Below are 24,727 nucleotides of genomic sequence, written 5' to 3'. Positions count from 1 at the left end.
AATGGAAAAAAATTAGCAGGCTTCCTCTCTAAGACTAAGACTAAATGTCAAATTAACAAACTTTAACTTTCAAAGTTCTATCTTAAAGGCTTGTTTTCTGCCACTAATATAGTGTCTCGATATCACTTTATCAGTGGCTTTCCTCTCTCACTAACTAGACCACACAACTGGTGCCAACTAGTTTAAGATGTGTTGGAGTATAATAAAACACATATTCCAGGGTGCATATAGCAATTTTATTTATTTAGACACCAGTTGGCTAGTAAATGAAAACAATATCTAGCTACATTAACTCATGATTATTGTCATCTGCATGCAGGCAACATATCAAATATTAATCTGGATATACATCACTGAAAGGATTTTAAACACCAGCCTTGATTTTGCAGAATTAATAAATTTACATTATCGGTAATTATCTAAAACAGATCTGTGTTCCTCAGGAAATCAAATCTAATTGAAAATTTAGCAAGTGAATATTATCTACATTGCTACATGTTTTCCATTATGTACCTTATAAAACACTTTATTTAAAAGGAAAGCATTAATTTTCCAAGACAAAAGATTCACATAAAAATGAGATACCGTGTTTTACAAAACACGCATTCTTAGTAGTATTTACAGAATTAGCTCTAGCAGTCGCAAAATTTGACAGTTGTGAATTTAAAAAGCACTTGGTAAATTTTATTTTAATTTTTTGAAATAATTCCATGTAATAATTGTCATTTTGTTACAAAATAGTTAGGTTTCTGCTATTTTAGAAGTTTAATAGATAACTGGGAGCAATTTTCTGCTCATCCACAGCTAGCTCTGCATTATATTTATTTTAATATTATAAAGCATAATGGCACGCATTCACATGGCAAACACGCATTCACATGGCATGCACGCATTCACATGGCATGCACGCATTCACATGGCAAGCACGCATTCACATGGCAAGCACGCATTCACATGGCAAGCACGCATTCACATGGCATGCACGCATTCACATGGCATGCACGCATTCACATGGCATGCACGCATTCACATGGCATGCACGCATTCACATGGCATGCACGCATTCACATGGCATGCACGCATTCACATGGCATGCACGCATTCACATGGCATGCACGCATTCAAAATTGAAATGAAAGATGTGTTTTTTCCTGTCTGTCTTGTAGTGGGAATGCGAGAGATAGCCCAGTGATAAAGCACTCACTTGATGCGCAGTTGGTTTAATTGGAACCGATCCACGTCAGTGGGTCCATTGGGCTATTTCTCACTCCTGCCAGTGCACCACAACTGGTACATCAAAGGCTGTGGTATGTGCTATCCTGTCTATGGGATGGTGTATAGTATGTAAAAGATCCCTTGCTAGTAATGGAACATTTTATTTGGTTTTCTCTTTTAAAGCTATATGTCAAAATTACCAAACATTTTACATCCAATAGCCTGTGGTTAATAATTCAATGTGCTCTCAACAAAACAAACTTTCTAATATTTATTTTAATATTATATAGCACGCATTCACATGACCAAGATAAAATAGAAATGAAAGATGTGTTTTAAATTTTTTGTTTCTGTGTGTTGTAGCCAGGAAGCATTCATGGAGAACTACTTTGCGAGTCAGCGGGACAACATCTTCCGCAACGTGGAGGTTCTCATCTATGTGTTTGACGTGGAGAGCACGGAGCTGGAGAAGGACATGCACTACTACCAGTCCTGTCTGGAGGCCATTCTACAGAACTCGCCAGATGCCAAGGTCTTCTGTCTCGTCCACAAGATGGACCTCGTCCAGGACGACCAGAGGGAGAGGGTAAGTTGTTGTTAACATCATACACAAGATGGACCTTGTCTAGGCGACCAGAGGGAGAGGGTAAGATGTTTTTAACCTCATACACAAGATGGACCTCATCCAGGACGACCAGAGGGAGAGGGTAAGATGTTGTTAACCTCATACACAAGATGGACCTCTTCCAGGATGACCAGAGGGAGAGGGTAAGATGTTGTTAACCTCATACACAAGATGGACCTCGTCCAGGACAACCAGAGGGGGAGGGTAAGATGTTGTTAACCTCATACACAAGATGGACCCTGTCTAGGATGACCAGTGGGAGAGGGTAAGATGTTGTTAACCTCATACACAAGATGGACTTTGTCCAGGATGACCAGTGGGAGAGGGTAAGAAGTTGTTAACCTCATACACAAGATGGACTTCATCCAGGACGAACAGAGAGAAAGGGTAAGATGAAGTTAACCTTATCCAGGGTGACCAGAGACGGTAATATGATATTACCCTCATTTAGGACTACCAGAGACAGAGGGTAAGATGAAGTTAACCTCATCCAGGACGACCAGAGAGAGAGGGTAAGATGATGTTAATCGCATACAGGACGACCAGAGAGAGGCTAAGATGTTGTTAACCTCATCCAGCACGACCAGAGACAGAGGGTAAGATGATGTTAACCTCATCCAGGACGACCAGAGACAGAGGGGAAGATGATGTTAACCTCGTCCAGGATGACCAGAGATAGAGTAAGATGTTGTTAACCTCATCCAGGACGACCAGACAGAGGGTAAGATGATGTTAACCTCAACCAGAGACAAGAGGGTTAGATGATGTTAACCTCATCCAGGACGACCAGAGACAGAGGGTAAGATGATGTTAACCTCGTCCAGGACGACCAGAGATAGAGGGTAAGATGTTGTTAACCTCATCCAGACCAACCAGAGACAGAGGGTAAGATGATGCTACATTTCTCACGGTCAGGCAGTGTTCAAAAACTGCATGTAGAAATACCAAAATGCATGGCATTTGTTCAGGTTAAGAGGGGCGGGACGTAGCCCAGTGGTAAAGTGCTCGCTTGATGCGCGGTCGGTTTGGGATCGATCCCCATTGGTGGGCCCATTGGGCTATATTTCTCATTCCAGCCAGTGCACCATGACTGGTATATCAAAGGCTGTGGTATGTGCTATCCTCTCTGTGGGATGGTGCATATAAAAGATCCCTTGCCACTAGAGCTGCAACAAATACACCAAGTGCCGAATGCGATACGTATCACGAATATAAGGTCTTGAATACGAATAAATATTCACGAATACCAATAATTACAGTGAATCTACCAACACTGTACTGCTGACTTGCTGAATAAAGCAACCCACCAGTGAACAAAAATGAAAAAATAGCATTTAAATAGTAGGATGTATTTAACATTAAACTATGAAATGTGAGACATAGGAAATTAAATAGTTAAATGTCAGTTATAGAAACAAAATTATAATAAAAACAAAATTAACAAGACGCAAAAACAAAACAAGCATGTAAACATCGTCTAGTGGAAAAAGATCATCTTTACGAAGTGATCACATCTCCTTCTAACCCTAACCCTTTCCAAAACAGAAATAAAATGATTTTTTGTACATTTCACTATCACTAAAATCTTAGAAACATTTTGAAATATAGAGGTTTTTGGAGGGTGTTTGATTTTCTTTCATTTCTTGTTTTTTCAAAATAACAATTTGACTGCTGGTACTTTTTCCAAATTGCACTCATTATCTCTTTAAACATAGCATTCCTTGTGTCTGGTTTTTGTTTTTCGAAACTAACCCCTCAATTCCACACACCCACCAATTTGTTTTTTCATTTATTTTAATCAACCATGTGATCGCTGTTGTTAATTTCAACTTCTTGTGAAATGTTTGTTGTTGATTTCAGCTTCTTGATGCTGGCTACACATTGCATTAGAACCATTCCATTTACATTGGTAACAATTGTTTGCATACATTATGGATAATGAAATTGAAACTCATAGTGTATTTAAAATCCATCAAACTTTTTACTCTATTGTGATGTCAGTCTTATAAATATAATATTTTATCTCGTGATCATTGCAAACTTACATTGTTAATAATAATTAACTGCATTACACAGAGGATGTACCGGTTTGTTTTCGCGTGACTGACATAATTTGAGTACATTGGGTAGTGGATAGGTAACTGCTTAAAATACTTCTGTGTATATATTCAGCTTGCAAACTGTGGTCTTTCTAAATTTGTATAATAATCATAATAATCATAATGATAAAGATAATTATTAAGATAAAGATAAAAAAAAAAAACCCCACAAAACAAAACACGAATATATTCGGTTCTTTGGGTACCGAATAACAAATATGTATAGCATATAACCTGTATTTCGGTGCACCGAATACGTGAGTGAATCGTTGCAGCTCTACTTGCTACTAATGACAAAATGTAGCGGGTTTCCTCTCTAAGATTATATGTCAAAATTATCAAATGTTTGACATCCAATAGCTGATGATTAATAAATCAGTGTGCTCTAGTTGTGTTATTAAACAAAAGAAACAAACTTATTCAGGTTAAATGTTGGTTACAGTGATCAAAAATACTGAGAACGGGTGTCTATTTAGGTACATGTACATGTAGTGAAGGGTAAGGTGGGGGTAGCAAGGGAGAATTTTTTATTTTTTTTTGCTTAAACCAAAAGGAAATGAGTTACCTCAATTTATATTTGCACAACCTATAAATGGGCTAGACAGATGATCAATTGTCACCAGCCTAGTGATCAGGGATCAAAGGTTCTCTATAGTCGGTGAACATTTTAGAATAATGTAGTACTGTAAATCTTTTAATAGAAGCCTAGGCTTCTTTTTGTTTTGTTTTGCGATGCTCCGTCCCCTATTCAAGGCAGGTGAATATTCAAGGCAGGCCTCTATTTATTTTGTAATGTTCTGAGACCTGGCTCTATTCAAGGCAGGCCTCTATTTATTTTGTAATGTTCTCAGATCCAGCCTCTATTCAAGGAAGGCCTCTATTTATTTTGTGATGCTCTCAGATCCAGCCTCTATTCAAGGCAGGTCTCTATTTATTTTGTCATGCTCTGAGATCTGGCCTCTATTCAAGGAAGGCCTCTATTTATTTTGTCATGCTCTGAGATCTGGCCTCTATTCAAGGAAGGCCTCTATTTATTTTGTAATGTTCTAAGACCTGGCCTCTATTCAAGGCAGGCCTCTATTTATTTTCTGATGCTCTTAGATCCAGCCTCTATTCAAGGCAGACCTCTATTTATTTTGTGATGGTCTCAGATCCAGCCTCTATTCAAGGCAGGCCTCTGTTTATTTTGTGATGCTCTCAGATCCAGCCTCTATTCAAGGCAGGCCTCTATTTATTTTGTGATGCTCTCAGATCCGGCCTCTATTCAAGGCAGGTTAATATTCAAGGCAGGCCTCTGTTTATTTTGTGATGCTCTCAGATCCGGCCTCTATTCAAGGAAGGCCTCTATTTATTTCGTGATGCACTGAGAACCAGCCTCTATTCAAGGCAGGTCTCTATTTATTTTGTGATGCACTGAGAACCGGCCTCTATTCAAGGCAGGTTAATATTCAAGGCAGGCCTCTATTTATTTTGTGATGTTCTGAGACCCGGCCTCTAATAGAGGCAGGCTTCTACTCAAAGATTTATGGTATGTCTGCAATCTGGGTTGAACCCGACAGAAAGCATATATTAGTGCTCTGTTTACAAAATAACAATAAAGTCTTCTTAATCTATCCATACTAGAATAGGTTAATAGAGCTCACTCTGTACATTGCCAAATTAGCCAATTGCTAATTATAGTCCCCTACCGATCCAACCTGAGGGGACTATAGCTTTCATCTCTGTCCATATGTCCGTCCGTCTGTCTGTCCCACATACATGTATGTTTGCCGGATGATTTTTGCAAAAGGCTTTGAGATATTGAGCTGAAATTTTTTTCATAGGTTTATCATGTACTGTTACAGATCAAGATTAACTTTCATGGCGATTTACAGACTTATGGCCCTTGAACTTAGAAGATGTGAAAATTAGTTTTCTGGATTTTTGCAACGCCTGGCGATACAAAGATGAATTTTTTTATATACCTGTAGCTTTATCATTTGTATGTAGCTTTACAGATCAAGTTGAAGTTTTGTGGTGATTTACCCACTTTTTAGAGTTATGGCCCTTGAATTTAGGAGATACGGAAATTGTTTGGCCCGGTAGGGGATATATATTGCTTTAGCAGTACTCTCAAAATGTTTGTTTTTATATAAAATGGCTACATAATTTAGACTGGCTAATAAAATATCTCAAATTAGCCATATTTTAATGATTTTCGAGTATATAAGTACTCTACATTTTTAAAAATTGGCTAAACCAAAATGTGTTCCAATGTGAGCCCTGCATGGTTACCAGTATTGGGAATTAATCGGTTGAAATTTCATCATCGATCATCGGTTGTAATCGGTTAGCACTAATCGATCAGCTTTCGATTATACAATCGGTTAGAATGTATAGGGACTTGGAGTGGATCGGACAAATTCAGAACTACATGTATGCACCTATTTTTAAAATATATACATGTACATGTATATATATCATCATCATCTAAAATGTCTGAAGTAGTAATTTTTATTTTTAAATGTTCTCACATTTCACCAACAGATATCTTTTACATGAGACGTGAATTTTGTTGCAGGTTTGTAGAAATTTTGGGGAACAATATAGCAAAAACATAAATGTAGAGTTCAAATAGCATAATGGATTCATTTCTTCAATAATGGTCTATATCCATAAGCAACCGGAAAGCTATAAAGCATTCTATAGTGATACTTTGTTTAAGTAGTTTGTTATACCATGTACTGAAACAAAATGCAAGGGAAAACATAGGAAATTGCTTAAAATAAAACAACTATACTTCAGACATAAAATATGCTGGGATTTGGGTTTGTTTTCACATGTTCCCGGTAGGTAAAATAAAAAATGACATTAATCATATCATATTACACTTTTATTTTACTTTGTGTACTTGACTGCTTGAACCTTTAAAAATGTAGCACAAAAGGCTAGTTTTGGCTGTATATAATTTCAAATCTACGACAGTTAATAAAGTTTACTATGTTTATTGTCTTGATAAGAGTTCCTTAACCCAATTGTCAGTTTCTAACTGAATAAAACAAAAGAAGTTGTGGTGTCCATCAAACTGTTTTTACCATTTATAACATGAAATAAACAAGGTTGTACTGAATGCAGTAGGCCCCCACAACTCGGACATGCATGGAAACAGCAAAATACATGTACCTATCAGAAAAAAAGGAAGCATTGTATGTGTTAACAGTGTACTGCAGACATGACTTGGCTTTCCTATCGATAATGCTTCATGTTCTTGTTCAAGTATATGGACATGTTCACATTTTGGGGGTTTGTACATGGTCTCTTTTTGTTAACTAAATGCCCAGCCAAATTAAAACCTCACATTTTGGGGGTTTGTACATGGTCTCTTTTTGTTAACTAAATGCCCAGCCAAATTAAAACCTCATTCTGAAGTCACTGATGAGGCAGGAATAGCTAAGTACTTCTTAGCCAGGACACTTAGACATGGATAAAGCTTTGTGCTTTATTCCATCCTTGCAAAATTGCCTCTGTATGTAGTTGCACATGCACCGCTCTTTAATCAAGCCAGGTTTTGTTTCGTACTTAAATAGGCCTAATAATTTGTAGTTTCTTAGTCCCAATTGGGAATGAATGATAAGAATTTTTTAATGTAACAGATATTTTGATTTTTTTTTTAATAAAAAAATAAAATAAAGTATATACATGTATCTTTAGTATTTTTTTATAATTTTTTTAATATCTCAGTATTTGTTTAATTCTTTATGGCAAATGTGAGAATAAATAAATGTCAATGAACACACAGATTTACCAGGACATAGTGGCATAGCCTCAAAAGGTTAGAAATCAAGAAACGTACACAATAATAGGCCACAAATACTGGATTTGTTGAATACAAATTCTGGCAGTGAGCAAGGAAATATTTACTTATTTTTGGTTACATGAATATTTCTCCAATTGTGTTGGGTTTTGTTTGTTTTTCACTAGATTTTCAAAGAAAGGGAAGAAGACTTGAAGCGACTATCAAAACCACTCGAATGTACGTGTTTTGCAACATCCATCTGGGACGAGACACTGTACAAGGTGAAGTAAAAGTTAAAAGGAAAGGAATGTTAACAACACCCCAGCACATTGTAAACTGGTTGTTTTGTGTTACACATGAATGTCTTTTGGTTGGGGAGAACCAGTGTTTAACATGTGCTGATATGTTGTGGCAGCATTCCTTGCACTGTGGGTTTACATAATTATATAAATAATATTTTCACATACATGTACTTACCTTTTGTGACACCCAATGGCCGATGTGCATTTTTGTGCTGGGGTGTTGTTAAACATTCATTCATTCATTCATTCATTTCTTTCTGTCCTATATGGCGGGATGTAAAGCACAGCCGGTCCAGGATTGATTCCTCTCAGTGGACATTCGGCTATCTCTCGTTCCAGCCTATGCACCACGACTGGTATATCAAAGGCCATGGTATGTGCTATCCTGTCTGTGGGATGGTGCATATAAAAGATCCCTTGCTACTAATGGAAATATTTAGTGGGTTTCCTCTCTAAGACTATATGTCAAAAATTATCAAATGTTCAACATCCACTAGCCAATCTGTGTGCTTAAGTGGTGTCTTTAAACAAAACAAACTTTACCTTTCGCAAAAGGCCACATACTGCCATTAATAAGAGCAGTGTTCCAAATAACCAACTTGACTTGGTTTCCATAGAAACTGATCATCATTTCACATAAAAGTGTCAGTTTTGCATTTATCTTCAAAAGTATAACTTTGAGTAACTCTTGTTTCTTGTTAGGTGTTTTTTTTTTGGTGTGTGGCTTTTGTTGTTTTTCTAACATATTGGAGAAAGGAAACTGATAACATGTCCTCTCAATAAACATGAAATCGATAATAAATGGCAAGGTGTCATTCAAATGTTCCTTTCTTCTAGGCCTGGTCGTCCATCGTTTACCAGCTCATTCCGAACGTGCAGCAGCTGGAGACGAACCTGCGTAACTTTGCCGAGATAATCGAGGCTGACGAGGTTCTCCTGTTCGAGCGTGCCACGTTCTTAGTAAGTGATCTCCGGTGTGAACCAAGCAGACTCGTACAGTGGTGTCTTAGAGTCAGTCGGCTTTAGATTCTTAGTAAATGATCTCCGATGTGAACCAAGCAGACTCGTGCAGTGGTGTCTTTGAGTCAGTGGGCTTTAGATTCTTAGTAAATGATCTCCGATGTGAACCAAGCAGACTCGTGCAGTGGTGTCTTTGAGTCAGTGGGCTTTAGATTCTTAGTAAATGATCTCCGATGTGAACCAAGCAGACTTGTGCAGCGGTGTCTTTGAGTGAGTGGGCTTTAGATTCTTAGTAAGTGATCTCCTGTGTGAATCAAGCAGACTCGTGCAGCGGTGTCTTCGAGTCCGTGGGCTTTAGATTCTTAGTAAGTGATCTCCTGTGTGAATCAAGCAGACTCGTGCAGTGGTGTCTTTGAGTCCGTGGGCTTTAGATTCTTAGTAAGTGATCTCCGGTGTGAACCAAGTACACTCATGCAGTGGTGTCTTTGAGTCAGTGGGCTTTAGATTCTTAGTAAGTGATCTCCCATGTGAACCAAGCAGACAACAGGATATAACAGTTTGTTCTGAATGACGTCATTAAACAAACCAAACAAATGGTCACGTGAAATGTAAATCAATTGATCAAAACTAGGTGGTGCTTAATTAAGGTGTATATTTGTTGCAGATAGGGCCGGGATGTAGCCTAGTGGTAAAGCACCCGCTTGATGCACGGTCAGTCTAGGATTGATCCCAGTCAATGAGGCTATTGGGCTATTTCTCGTTCCAGCCAGTACACCACAACTGGTATGTGCTGTCCTGTCTGTGGGATGGGACATATAAAAGATCCCTTGCAATTAATGGGAAAATTTCCAATTTTGATGAACCATTCTAAATTAAGCGTCAAAATTACCTTGAAGAAATTATGCAACATTTTCTATTTGGCTTTAATCCTATGGGACATTCAATAGCCTGGTCGGGCTACTTGTGCTCCCTTGCACATTCCAGTGCGGGCGGCCCTCCCCCACCCCCCCCCCCCCAAACTTTTTCCTGTCATGGACAGAGGAGCCGGTGAAAGTGACCTGCACCCATAACAGTCGTCTACTACATTTGTATAACAGTTTGTTCTGAATGTGTATGTTAAACCCTATGACATGACATGACCTAATGGAAAAATGTAGTGGGTTTCCTCTAAGGCTATAGGTAAAAAAAAGTTTTAATTACCAAATTTTTGACATATAATAGCCGATGATTAGTAAATCACTGTGCTCTAGTGGTGTTGTTAAACACACCAAACTGTCACTGTGTTGCAGGTGATATCTCATTGTGAGCGGAAGCAGCACCGTGACGTGCACCGGTTTGAGAAGATCAGTAACATCATCAAACAGTTCAAGCTGAGCTGCAGTAAGATCGCCGCGTCCTTTCAGTCAATGGAGGTGCGCAACTCCACGTTCGCCGCGTTCATCGACGTGTTCACCTCCAACACCTACGTGATGGTCGTCATGTCAGACCCTTCCATCCGTAAGTATCTCTCACAGGTTCTGTCTAGTGTTCACCTCCAACACCTATGTGATGGTCTTCATGTCAGACCCTTCCATCCGTAAGTATCCCTCACAAGTCCTGTCAACATATTCACCACCAACACCTACGTCATGGTCGTCATGTCTGACCCTTCCATCCGTAAATATCCCTCACACGTCCTGTCTAGTGTTCACCTCCAACACCTACGTGATGGTCTTCATGTCAGACCCTTCCATCCATAAGTATCCCTCACAAGTCCTGTCAACATGTTCACCACCAACACCTACGTCATGGTCGTCATGTCTGACCCTTCCATCCGTAAGTATCCCTCACAAGTCCTGTCAACATGTTCACCTCCAACACCTACATGTACGTCACGGTCGTCATGTCTGACCCTTCCATCCGTAAGTATATCCCTCACAAGTCCTGTCAACATGTTCACCTCCAACACCTACGTGATGGTCATCATGTCAGACCCTTCCATCTGTAAGTATCCCACACGAGTCCTGTCAACATGTTCACCTCCAACACCTACGTGATGGTCTTCATGTCAGACCCTTCCATCCGTAAGTATCCCTCACAAGTCCTGTCAACATGTTCACCACCAACTCCTACGTCATGGTCGTAAATATCCCTCACAAGTCCTGTCTAGTGTTCACCTCCAACACCTATGTGATGGTCTTCATGTCAGACCCTTCCATCCATAAGTATCCCTCACAAGTCCTGTCAACATGTTCACCACCAACACCTACGTGATGGTCGTCATGTCTGACCCTTCCATCCGTAAGTATCCCTCACAAGTCCTGTCAACATGTTCACCTCCAACACCTATGTGATGGTCGTCATGTCTGACCCTTACATCCGTAAGTATCCCACACAAGTCCTGTCAACATGTTCACCTCCAACACCTACATGTGTACGTGATGGTCTTCATGTCAGACCCTTCCATCCATAAGTATCCCTCACAAGTCCTGTCAACATGTTCACCACCAACACCTACGTGATGGTCGTCATGTCAGACCCTTCCATCCATAAGTATCCCTCACAAGTCCTGTCAACATGTTCACCTCCAACACCTATGTGATGGTCGTCATGTCTGACCCTTACATCCGTAAGTATCCCACACAAGTCCTGTCAACATGTTCACCTCCAACACCTACATGTGTACGTGATGGTCTTCATGTCAGACCCTTCCATCCGTAAGTATCCCTCACAAGTCCTGTCAACATGTTCACCACCAACACCTACGTCATGGTTGTAAGTATCCCTCACAAGACCTGTCTATCCTTTCATATGTACCTACCAATCCAATCACTGCCACCCACCCCCAAATGCTTTTTTTCATGGAAAGTGGGCCGTAAACTATTCATTAACAAGATATATTTATTGCAAAATTATTGCATTCCTGTTCAAAGTAAGATACAGGCATTTTGGGGTGTTTTGGCATGGGCGTGAGTGTATAATATATTATTTATCTCCTACCAGACAAACTGAAGAGGAGTATAGGTTTTGACACCATCCATCTGTCTAGCTGTCTGTTTGCCCATGTACACATAAATGTTTTCAGCCTTGTTTTTTTTTGTAATGCCTACATATATCGATCTCAAATTTTGTGTTTAGCTTTATCATGTACTGTTACAGATCAAGTTTGACTCTCATTGTGATTTATGCATTGTTTGACAGAGTTATGGCCCTTGAACTTAGGAGAAACAAACTTTAGTTTTCCTGACTTTTTTAATGCAATGCCTCAAGATACTGATCTGAAAGTTTCTGTATATCTTTATTATACACGTACTGTTACAGGACACAATATTTCACTTTAACCGCCGTTCTGTTAGCGTGTCGGTTACACAAAATTAAATTTACGCGAATTGGTTACGTCGTGACCTTTAGACGTTCAGAAATTAAAACTTGCAGCCTTCACGATTACAGGAAGTTTATTCATGCAGACATACTACTAGTATTCTGACAAATGTTTTAGACTGATTTTTAGATACTTGACGCGCGGCAAACCAGTAGACAACGGTATATTGCAACGGTTGTGATTTGCGACCAAAGGCTCAGTATAGAGTCGAGCCAAAAGTTTTAAAGAAATGTGCACGGACCGCTACGGCGCCTAAATTATCTGCTGCTATTCTATCTCTAAAGGAATATATATAGAGATAATATTGGATTGCCTATAATTTTACAAAGGTTGAATACGGTTTTAACGTAACCGTGATCTGTAGATGTTCAGAAATTAAAACATGCAGACTTCACAATTACAGGAAATTTATTCATGCAGACATACTACTAGTATTCTGACAAATGTTTTAGACTGATTTTTAGATACTTGATGCGCAAACCAATAGACAACGGTATATTGCAACGGCTATAACTTGCGACCGAATTTAAGGCTCAGAATAGAGACGAGCCAAACGGTTTAAAGAAATGTGCACGGACCGCTAAGGGGCCTAAATTATCTGCTGCTATTTTATTGCTTTTGGTGGCACTAATACGCTTCTGTACTAAAGGAATATATGTAGACATCCTATTGGATTGCCTATAATTTTACAAAAGTTGAAAATGGTTTTAACGTAAACAAAAATGCAAAAATGTCACAAAAGCTGAAAAATACTAACATCGCATAATGAGCTTTAAATAACAAACATTTAGAACATCACTGTAGTATAGAAGTACCATCGATAAAGTGAAAGTTGCATCGCCACTGCAAAATATCAGTGTCAAATTGTGGTCTTTCTTTTTATGTTATTATAAGATTTATTTTTATTAATCTAATCATGCACCAATGAATAGCCTGTTTTATAATTCAGAGGAACTGGACATTTGTTGTTTGGGTTTTGGTGGATTTTTTTTAATCTGCTGTATACAAAATTTTACATATCAGTGACAAATGGTAGCCTTTATTTGTTATTTATAAAAGAAAAGTATTAGTCTAATCATGCATCGGGGAATGGGCATTTTTCCTCCAAATGTATCTATTTTGTTTCAGTACTGAGCTGATATTTGGTCCTTTTACAATAGTGTTAACTTCTGCAAGCTGCTAGGTTCTAGAATGCGGTGGCCCGATGCCCGAGGACAGTGGATTTTAGATTCGGGCAACTAAAAATTACTTTTTGCGATCCCAGTGGGAAGTGGTGAATAATAATAATAATAATAATAAATCTACAATGCTACGATCGTACGAAAACAAAAGAAACATCTACAAGTCACTTCTTTCGATTTACAAGCATTACAGAAACTGTTTTATAAAACATTTTCTTTTGTATTTTGTTTTAACTTTGTTCGAGCTAAAAATTATGTATTTAAAATATAATTTCAACGTAATTTTGAGGTAACTGATCCACAGGTTACGCAAATATAATTCACTAACCGAACAATTGGTCACCTAGGTAAAAAACACATGCACCGACTTCCGGTTACCTCAGATTTCGAAATATTGTCCCTTGGGTTACAGATTTTTTTTTTCAACTTATTTTTCATGCTATGATCCAATTATGGTTCAAGCATGATGTCCTGGACACACCTCAGTTATCCAGGACAGTTGGTTAGCTGTTAATTGTTAGTGGTTAGTGGTTAGTGAGAGAGAAGAGGGAGTAGTGACCTTACATCTACCCATTGAGCCGTTAAAACCCGCTCTCGATGGGAGCTAGTACCTGGCTGTGAACCCTGTACCTACCAACCTTAACCATGACACCACCGAGGCCAACGTTACATATCAAGTTTGACCGATGTCAATTTGCCCATTTTTGGCAGAAATATGGCCTATGAACTTAGAAGTTGGAAAGATGACTACTGAAAAACCACAATTTAAGTTGTTTAATTGTTTGTAGGGAGGATAATAACCTTGTTTAACACCCAGTAGTCAGAGCGTTTTTTTTTTTTTATTGTCATGCTGGGGTGTCGTTAAACATCCATTCATAAGTGTTGTGGTCAAGTTCTAGGTTAGATGTCATTATTCTGTTAACCAGTGGCTCGAGTGCAGGATCATGTGATTGGTTTTATGGGTATTACTTGAGAAACATAGTCATGTTCAGGGGTTTGATTTCTTCTCCATTAGGTACAGGATTTTGTTCAGGTGGTTGAGTGCTCGCCTGAGGTGCTTGTGTCGTAGGATCAAACCACATCGGTGTATCCATTCGACTGATTGTTTTTTTTCTCATTCCATCCAGTGCACCACAACTGGTGAAAGGCTGTGATATGTGCTTTATTGTGAGAAAGTGCACATAAAAGATCCTTTGCTGCTAATGAAAAAATGTAGTGGGTTTCCTCTGATGACTATGAGTCAGAATTACTAAATGTTTGACATTCAATAGTAGTGTCGTTAAACAAAACAAATGTTTTTCTTCTCGATTATTTGTGACTGCATCTGCAGAAAGGAGTACAGATGAGGTATGTCATCATTCATAGTAACGGTCATTTAAAATGACATCACATGAAATAATATGTTTTGTTTAACGACACCACTAGAACACGTCAAACATTTGTTAATTCTGATATACATGTGTATAGTCTCATAGAGGAGACCCACTACATTTTTTCATTAGTAGCAAGGCATCTTTTATATACACATCCCACATACAGGATAGCACATACCACAGCCTTTGGTATACCAGTCATGGTGCACTGGCTGGAACAAGAAATAGACCAATGGGCACCACTGACGGGAATCAATCCTAGAACGACCGCACACCAGGTGAGTGCTTTACCACTGGGCTTCGTCCTGCCCCTTCGGTTTAAAAAAAAAAATTAGGATACCAAGGCAAAATTGGCTGTAAGTGTGGTTAGTTATGAAATATTGACATAAAAAATATTTGCAAATTGTTTTAACAAACTGTCAGCTCTTTAGCAAATTTGTATTATTTCTGCAATTAAAGATACATTAATTTTACAACATGGGATGTATGTGTAGGGCACGGTGACAAACCAAGTAGGGCACGATAGCACTTTTCTTGCCGAGCACTTGTGTTAATAGTTTGCCTAGATATATTAATTGCCTGAAATACTGTAAAAAAACCTGTACATTCTTGACTCTTTTAAAAATAGAAACAACTCTTATCATAATTGCATGATCAGTGGATCAGTCGTCACATATATAATTAAATTTTCATTACATTCATTGCAACATAATGACATCTCATTGGTCCAGTCATAGCAACGTGAGTTTCTAGATGAACCTAAACATTACGTCATCACGCAATCTGATATTGGGACTTTGTCTTATTGAGCGTTATTGTTTATGGACCAAAAATAATTCAAAATACAATTTGAACTTTAACATTATTATTAGTAAGTATGTTTTTAATTTAATGATAAGGATTGTCTGTTATTTCTTTTATGTTCATCTGGGTATGAACCCAAAAAATAATCTGCAAACTTATGTGAGAACGTCTTCACCGATATACACAGTTTATGGATGATTTTTTTTGCTCATACCCTGATGAACATAAAAGAAATAACGGACAACCCTTAAATATCTTTGAGCAGAAATATGTTGTCATCACACTCTTTTGACCACAGGCTATCACAAAATGCCAAAATAATAATTTTAGACTACCATTACCTGGTATGTTGTTTTCATTCCAGCATCAGCAGCCACACTGGTTAACATTAAAAATGCTCGGAAACACTTTGAGAAGCTTGAACGGGTGGACCAGCCTCAACCAGCCATGCGATAAAGCTGTCGGTGACTTGACCAGAAACTTGAGTGTGTGTCAGATACGGAGAGGAAGTCAGAGAATCATAACAGCAACTCTTCTGTGTGCAGGCCGCAAATCGTGGAACAACTAAACAGTTTTCATCTCTGCAGATACATGTAGCTCAACTGACTATCCTGTATTCAGACAATACAGTATATCACAACACAACACAACACAACACAATCTACATTGCAACCTTTGTATGTGTACATTGGTTAAGGGGAAATTTTCCCATAAGAAAGCAAATATTTTAACTTGTCACTGGCATAGGAAGGGGGGCATGGTTTATATATATTTATATATATATATATATATATATATATGTAAGTCTCCCCCCCCCCCCATCACTTTTTGGCACCTTCCTACACCACTGCTAGTTAGAACAACAATAAATAAATTCACATATCTGCACCCATAACTCGCACAGACATATATAAACAAACACAGTGAAACATGGTTGTACATGTCTCGTAGCGTTGTTTTTATTATTTTCCTTAAATTAAAACTTTAAAAAACTAAAAAAAATTCATGTTGTGTGTTAAACCACTGTAGGGAACTAGTGTTGAGTCCTGTGAATGTTGGTAGCGATGTATCTTTACCTACAGGAAACCGGAATATCACAATAAGTTATTTTATTTTTATATATATTTATTGTATAAGTTGTCATATATCAGTCTTTAATCCATTAAAACATAGTCCCCTGTAGTATCTAGCCATGAATAACCGGACCAGCTACTGTTCTCAGCAGTCACAGTTTAGCCATTGAATAGATTTACTCTGGAAGTCTAGGCAAGGGGCTTAATCTCGTCAACTAAAATGAAAGGAGGTAGGGATTTTCTCGCACAGGACTATATGTACTGGTAAAAAAATACCTGTTAACATTCCTAATTTGTGTAATATATTTCTCTAACTTAGGCTACAAATACCGACTTTACAATTCCGAAAATATGTCAATACCCCCACCCTGAAAATTTACCCCCCACATTAGACATTGAAATACAATGTACATGATATAAATTATACAATAGGTTGCTAATTCAAAAAGAAATATAAAATGTTACATTTATGTTTTCACACCCCTTATCTAGGGAATCAGAATATCTTTAAACAGGGATGGACTCTGCGCTAACATTCATTCATTTCCTTCTCGTTTTAATTTCTGTGTGAACACATAACAGAGGTGGATCTAGGATTTTGTTAGGGGAGGGTAATACAAAATTACAAAAGGGGCAACTTTGTGTTTGCATAAGGTGCAAATTTGTAGGGGGCTAGGGACATGCTCCACCAGAAAATGTTAAAATATACATGTATGCAAATGGGTGAAATCATTAGGTAATATAAACTCAGATGAAGTGTTTTCAATTCTCAATAACATGTTTGGAATTATAGCCCCTAGGAAATATCCTGGTACTATATCTAGGAGAGAATGATCTATTTTACATCTCCACAGGTGCCAGTGTCCTAGGAAATATACCCCCCACCCTCATGCAGGATATATCACCACCCTACAATCATGAGCCAATTATGTATTTGAAATATATTTCACATAGGGGCGGAACGTAGTACAGTGGTAAAGCGTTTGCTTGGTGCGTGGTCGGTCCAGGATCAATCCCCATCAGTGGACCCATTGGGCTATTTCTCGTTCAAGCCAGTGCTCCACAACTGGTGTAACAAAGGTCGTGGTATGTACTATCTTGTCAGTGGGATGGTGCATATAAAAGTTCCCTTGCTGCTAATTGAAAAGAGTAGCATATGAAGTGGCGACAGCAGGTTACCTCTCTCAATATCTGTGTGGTCCATACACATGTATGTCCGACACCATATAACCATAAATGTGTTGAGTGTGTTGTTAAATAAAACATTTCCTTCCTTCATATTTCACATTTGCATTACATTATAGGGAATATATTTCCCAAGAGATATATCCCTTCCACCCCCCACCCCCCCCACCCACCATGGAGCCAATATCCTAGAAAATATACACACACACCCATAGGAGATATTATCGCCCTACAATAATGAGACAATTGCCCATTTAAAATATTTTTCACATTTGCTTTACAATATGGGGGGTATATTTCCCAGGGAATATTCCCCCCAGGAGCCAATATCCTAGGAAATATACACCCTAGCAACTATCCCCACACTATATTTATGGGAGAATTACATTTTGGGTTTTCTGTGGGGGGGTTTTCATTTTTATTTGATATTGCATTCACATAGTACACACATAAAATGTGGTTATAATTACAATATATATGTGAGAGAAAAAATGTTTACATACACAAATATTATAAGATACACTTATGACTAAAGCCTGACCAATACTTTCCCATCTTTTTCTTATTCTGGAAGCTTTTGCTGGAGAGTACAAATATAATGAATACAGTTCTATGTGTATATACGACTTAATATGTTCTAAACAAGAAAAGAAATAAAGTGTGTTTTGTTTAATGACACCACTAGAGCACATTGATTTATAAATCATCAGCTATTGGATGTCAAACATATGGTCATTTTTAACACAGTCATAGAGATGAAACCCACTACATTTTTCCATTAGTAGCAAGGGATCTTTTATATGCATCATCCCATAGAGAATAGCACATACCATGGCCTTTGATATATCAGTCGTGGTGCACGTAGAGCAAAAAACAGCCCAATAGTCCCACTGACGGGGATCAATCCTAGACCGACTGTGCATCAAGCAAGTATTTTCCCACTGGGCTATGTCCCGCCCTCTGTTGTAAAGCTGTGTTTAGAATTGGTAATACCTGTTTAGTTCTACATATACAGATATATTGTTTTATTAGTATTAAACACAAATTTATGACATCAGATTTTGGAAAATTAATAAAAAGTCCTAACAATAAGGTATCAATCTTGAAAGGTATAATTGTGTTGTTTTCAGTACCACAAAGAACCCATACCAAACAGTTCGGACACACTGACATTTGGCAAATTGATGAATTAATGTCTCTTTTTGTGTTTCCACTAACAGTACATTGTTCTGTTTCGTATACATTACATTGCATCAATTTACTATTTGTATAATATATTCTGTGATTTATTTTAAACTGGAGAGATTGTAGTTTTGAGTCATCTATTATTTTGAAAGGAATATTGTATACGTTTTCCCAATCTTGATCAGTAATTTCTATTTGTAATTTTTGTTTCCATTTTTGTTGATGATAGGTTTTACATCCATATGAATTATGTCAAGAGCTAATTTATAAAATATCTTTGTTACTTTGTCATGGTTTTTAATAAATTTATATTTAAATTTGGTACTTGCCCAAGTTTGTTAACATTGCCACTTGCGAGTAAGGTCTTCCAACTGTTTGGTATTGAATTCAACAGCCCATCTCAAAACATGTCATGTGAAATTAATGTTCCCTCATCATGATCAAATCATTAATAAAAAATATGACATGCTCACACCACGTTTTATAAAACACAAATCTATTACTTATCTTAATATTTGGATTATACCAAAGAGCTAACCAGGATTGTCTGTGGTTCCTGGTTGGCCACCATCTGCTGCTTGGACTCCTGGTAGCTAGTCTGATGGGTATGGCTGATCCATATCTTCACACAAGTTATGCAGTGTAACTGCTGCAGCAGTAATGGTGGATACGAAGTGGATGTCAACATCAATCCTCCATCACATGGGGGTAAAACTGCTTATTTTAGAGATAACAGATAGCTAACTCCTACACAGTCAGCACTGTCTATAAACAGATATCCTGTGGTGGAGTATACTCCGACACAGTCAGCACTGTCTATAAACAGATATCCTGTGGTGGAGTATACTCCGACACAGTCAGCACTGTCTATAAACAGATATCCTGTGGTGGAGTACACTCCGATACAGTCAGCACTGTCTATAAACAGATATCCTGTGGTGGAGTACACTCCGACACAGTCAGCACTGTCTATAAACATATATCCTATGGTGGAGTACACTCCGACACAGCACTGTTTATAAACAGATATCCTGTGGTGGAGTACACTCCGACACGGTCAACACTGTCTATAAACAGATATTCTGTGGTGGAGTACACTCTGACATGGTCAGCACTGTCTATAAACAGATATCCTATGGTGGAGTCAACTCCAACACGGCCAGTACTGTCTATAAACAGATATCCTATGGTGGAGTATACTCCAACACGGTCAGCACTGTCAATAAACAGATATCCTGTCGTGGAGTCAACTCGGACATAGTCAGCACTGTCAATAAACAGATATCCTGTGGTGGAGTCAACTCCGACATGGTCAGCACTGTCAATAAACAGATATCCTGTGGTGGAGTACACTCCGACACGGTCAGCACTGTCTATAAACAGATATCCTGTGGTGGAGTACACTCCGACACGGTCAGCACTGTCTATAAACAGATGTCCTGTGGTGGAATAAACTCCAAAATGTTTCTTTTACTTCCTTCTATCATTTTTTCTTTCATCTTTGCGGTAACAAGTTTATTACTGCAGGCCCGTACGCAGGATTTTTAATGGGTGGGTGCGCATTGCTCATGATGGGACCAATCAACATAAAAATAACCCCACAAAACAACGATTACGTAACATTATTTAAATTTAATAGAGAAAAGTGGACCTTTAGTAATTTGGGGGGGGGTGTGTGTGTGCGTACACACCCGTCGCACCCCCCCCCCCCCCCCCCCCCCCCCCCGCGTACGGGTCTGTACTGTCATAACATATTATTTGTATTCTTGTATAGTGTGTATCCTATAGCATTAATGTAAGGTAGTAATACCAGGGCATACCGTATTTCTTTTTTGGGAATAATAAACTTTATAAAAACACAAAAAAAACCCATCATGAATTCCTCTTGAGAAAACATCTCCACCTTCCTTTGAAGCGGCCAAATGTGTTTTCAATGGGCATATGTGCACTGCTGAGACAATAGTTAATATAAGTTGTAGAAGCATCACGAGGGGTAGGGGAGAGTTGCCAGGATTGGACCAGTGCCTCAATTGGACCAGAACTGTATTTTCATTCAAATTGTGACAGTAGCGCCATCTAGTCAATATATTAATCTGTACACACGCCGCTATTGACCTTGAACCAGTCGAGTCGAAAAAGGTAATATTTTTGGATTTATCAATAAAAGTAACATTTATGCATGTATCATCTAATACTATTCTTGGAAAAAACATTTATGGAGCAATATGAACATAGTTAGAAGTGTTAAATTAGGTCATAACGATACATAAAGGTTTGTTATTGTGAGTGATAAAACAAGTGCCAAGATGTTACGCATGTGTACATGTAAATCAGCATCTATTTATAACTATGATAAAACCACGATTGGACCAACTGAATTGCTGGGATTGGACCAGTTCCTCAATTGGACCATAATGTTTTGACCTGGTATTTTGGTGATCGTGCCAACCGCCAAATATGATACCAGTTAATTTATGCATCAAAAAAGAAATTTTAAGCACGTTTATGAGTAAAACAAACGTCAAATAGGACCTTTCTGCGTCATCCAATCGAGGAATTGGTGGTCCAATCGAGGATTCTATTTTGATTCATGAGCGAATTATATTTTAATAAAGCTATTTCTTTCTTTTTTGCAAGTAGTGATGGCAAAGAAATACTTCTAATTATCCAAAAGAAGGAACTGATATTTTGCAAACCCAAGAGAGGTTCATGCCCAATTTTAGCTACTGCAGCAGATTCCACGATCGGACCACTTTCGTTTTAGCATTAAATTTTTTATTTGAACTCGTCATACTGTCCAGTTTGATTTTCTAGCAATGTTCTTTGACAATGTATGTGCTGGATTCAGGTTTAATTGAAGGCATTTGATTTTTTTTTAAACTCCAAAGTGGTCCAATCGTGGTAGTAGAATCCACGATTGGACCACTTTGGGTTTAAATTTGTTTTTAAAATTTACCTGGAATAATTAAACTTTCTACAAAATATTTTGCATCAATGCGTATTGTATGCCCCAACAATAATGAAGGAACTACTTTCCTGCTGATTGCTCTATTTGTCTAACTTGCACAACCATTCTTTCTTAAGGGGTCCAATCCCGGCAAATCTCCCCTATATGGGTTTTTATATACCCTCTGTGCGTTCTTTTACCCCGAGCCGAAGGCGAGGGGGTAAAAGAACACACAGAGGGTACATAAAAAGCCATATACTCCGAAAGATGCTTCTACAACGAATTTATCTTGCTGACATGTTAAACCATATAGCCAAATAATCAAAATATGGCCAGGCAATAATTGTTAACAATTTATTAACGGAGCCGTACCACGCGGACGCGAACGAAACCACTTGCCATTGACGAAAAATAGTTCCATCGAAAAACGAGTTGTTTGTAATACGAAATTGTCTGAAACAGATATTAATTTTTTTTAAATAATTTTTGATTGATTATCAATGTTATTTATAATCTAATTATTGCTTTAGTATTAATTGGGGTGGCTGGAAACTGTTGAAAATTACAGACGGGTTATAGAGGGTTACGCGTCATTCTAGATTACCCACGATCCATAGCGGTCGGCCATGTTGGAAGGCATCAACATCCAATAATAGCTATGCCTACTTGTCGAATCTTTTTGTTAGATTTCATTCGTCCTGAACCAACATAATGCCGACTACTTGCGGCATTGTCAGTTGTAATGCCCGCTACGGGAGTGGGGTCTTCCTCATGGGCGTATGGGGACTCTTTTGATTTAGGGGGGCCGGAGGGGTTGATTTGCCCGAAATTTTACCCAGATAAAATCTGCCCGAATTTGGGCCCATGGGCTTCCTAGCATTACCACGCACCAGGGTGAAGAAACTAAAGAAAAAAGTGAAAGACGAAGGAGGCTTTGGCCCATACTTTTAATTTTGGCTTAAGTTTCAGCTATAAACCGATCGGACCTAGGACATGTCCTATTGATTATCTTATAACAAAAACTGACAGTTCAAACCCAGTTTTTGATAAAATTGTGTGTGTTGTGCCGTTACAAATATGTACCCATCAGTTGTTCCATTTGACTGAAGAATATCTCCAAAAAGAACTCTATATATTAACAAAAATAATCCTCCAAACATGTTTGCAGTTTATTACTAGTCACTGTTGAGAATATTGGTAATTTTCAGGCATTGATTAGTGAATAACCCTAGCTGTACTGGCGAGCCCTGGGAGGGGCGAAACATGTTAATGAACTAGGTAATGGTGTAAGCAATATTGGTCGCCTGTGTTCTACCTAGTACTTGTGCGCCAAAAAAAAATAAAAAAAATTGATTAACATATGAGTGGTATGTGCTGCCCAATTTTGGAACAGTTTAAAAACAAAAAAACACCTGACTATGTCCTCCACCAAAAAGTAAAAATTTCATTAGTCATTTAATAAACACCATTCAATATACACCACTAGAGCATATTGTTTATTAATCACCAGCTATTGGGTGTCAAACGTGTTAATTTTTACAAATAGTCTTAGAAAGAAAACCCACTACTTGTTTTCAAGTAGCAAGAAACGTACAAAATCAACACTTATCCGTTTATCCTGACAAGTGTAAATCTACTCGGGGAGGGGGTGGGGGGGGGGGGGGATAAAATGTACCTCTGTGTATTGTTCAATGCATCTTCATTTCGAACAATCAAAACCAATGTCAATGTACTTGAATAAAACAAACCAGTTATTTGGACAGGTGACAATATTGGTGGACAAGGAATATTTTATATGCACCATCCCAGAGTCAGGGTAGCACATACCACATCCTTTGATATACCAGCCGTGGTGCACTGGCTGGAACACGGAATAGCCCGATGTGCCCACAGACAGGGATTGATCCCACACCAGACAAGCAGTTTACCACTGGACTACGTCCCAGACCCTATGTAACAAAGTAATGACACCTAGGGCTCATCAGTGCAGCTTGGGTTTCATATCAATTAGTATTGATAAGAAAACTGCAGACGTGTTTTTTGGTGAGTTTGTCATAATTTATAATAAGTATATGTATAGTTCACATAGTTTTATAATTAAATTCAATGTTCATAAATCCATCACCAGTGATACTAAATACCTGTAAATGTGTACAGTAGTTTGTATTTGAAAAGTTATTTTCTTTTAGTTTTATTAAAACATTTCACTTTCTTCACTGCCACTCCCTTCCTATAGCCAATACAATATAGTGTTGGATTAGTTTCTTTTTGTGTTTCTGCGATGGAATGTGCATGCTGTAAAGAACGTTTCGAGGATAAAAGTGGACAGCTGCGTAGAACAGAAATTTGTACACGGCATTAGCCAAATCTTCCATGTTGTAACGTCGCTTGGTATGAGACGGCCCCTGTAACTGCTGCACAAGGCAGAATCGCCCAGTGTGCGATCACGTGATCTACGTCTCGAAATAGATCGCCGAGCTTTGTAATTGTTGCGACGGAGTGTCACGAAACGTAGCTGAATGTGGGTGCTGTCGGGTTTCTTTCTGTAGCATGTGTATTAGTGATTAATATGTGGATTTTTTTGTATTAGTTAACTCGAAAATGATCGATGTAAAGGTATTTGACGTCAAACATAGGATTGT

At 38.3% G+C, this 24,727-nt stretch overlaps 1 protein-coding gene across 1 annotated transcript in view; it reads left to right on the top strand.

Annotated features, from left to right (window-relative positions):
- LOC121374329 (ras-related GTP-binding protein A) overlaps positions 1-16,697 on the top strand; it is a 29,458-nt gene extending 12,761 nt beyond the window's left edge. The window contains exons 4-8 of the mRNA XM_041501398.1: positions 1,579-1,801; positions 7,900-7,995; positions 8,854-8,976; positions 10,266-10,473; positions 16,060-16,697. Coding sequence (XP_041357332.1) covers positions 1,579-1,801; positions 7,900-7,995; positions 8,854-8,976; positions 10,266-10,473; positions 16,060-16,151 — 742 coding nt within the window. The 3' untranslated portion in view covers positions 16,152-16,697. The remainder of the gene's footprint in view (positions 1-1,578; positions 1,802-7,899; positions 7,996-8,853; positions 8,977-10,265; positions 10,474-16,059) is intronic.
- Positions 16,698-24,727: the final 8,030 nt, after the last annotated feature.

This window comes from Gigantopelta aegis, chromosome 1, assembly GCF_016097555.1.
Source record: "Gigantopelta aegis isolate Gae_Host chromosome 1, Gae_host_genome, whole genome shotgun sequence".
Taxonomy (NCBI): Eukaryota; Metazoa; Mollusca; class Gastropoda; order Neomphalida; family Peltospiridae; genus Gigantopelta; species Gigantopelta aegis.
This window is presented reverse-complemented; position numbering and strand designations above follow the sequence as displayed.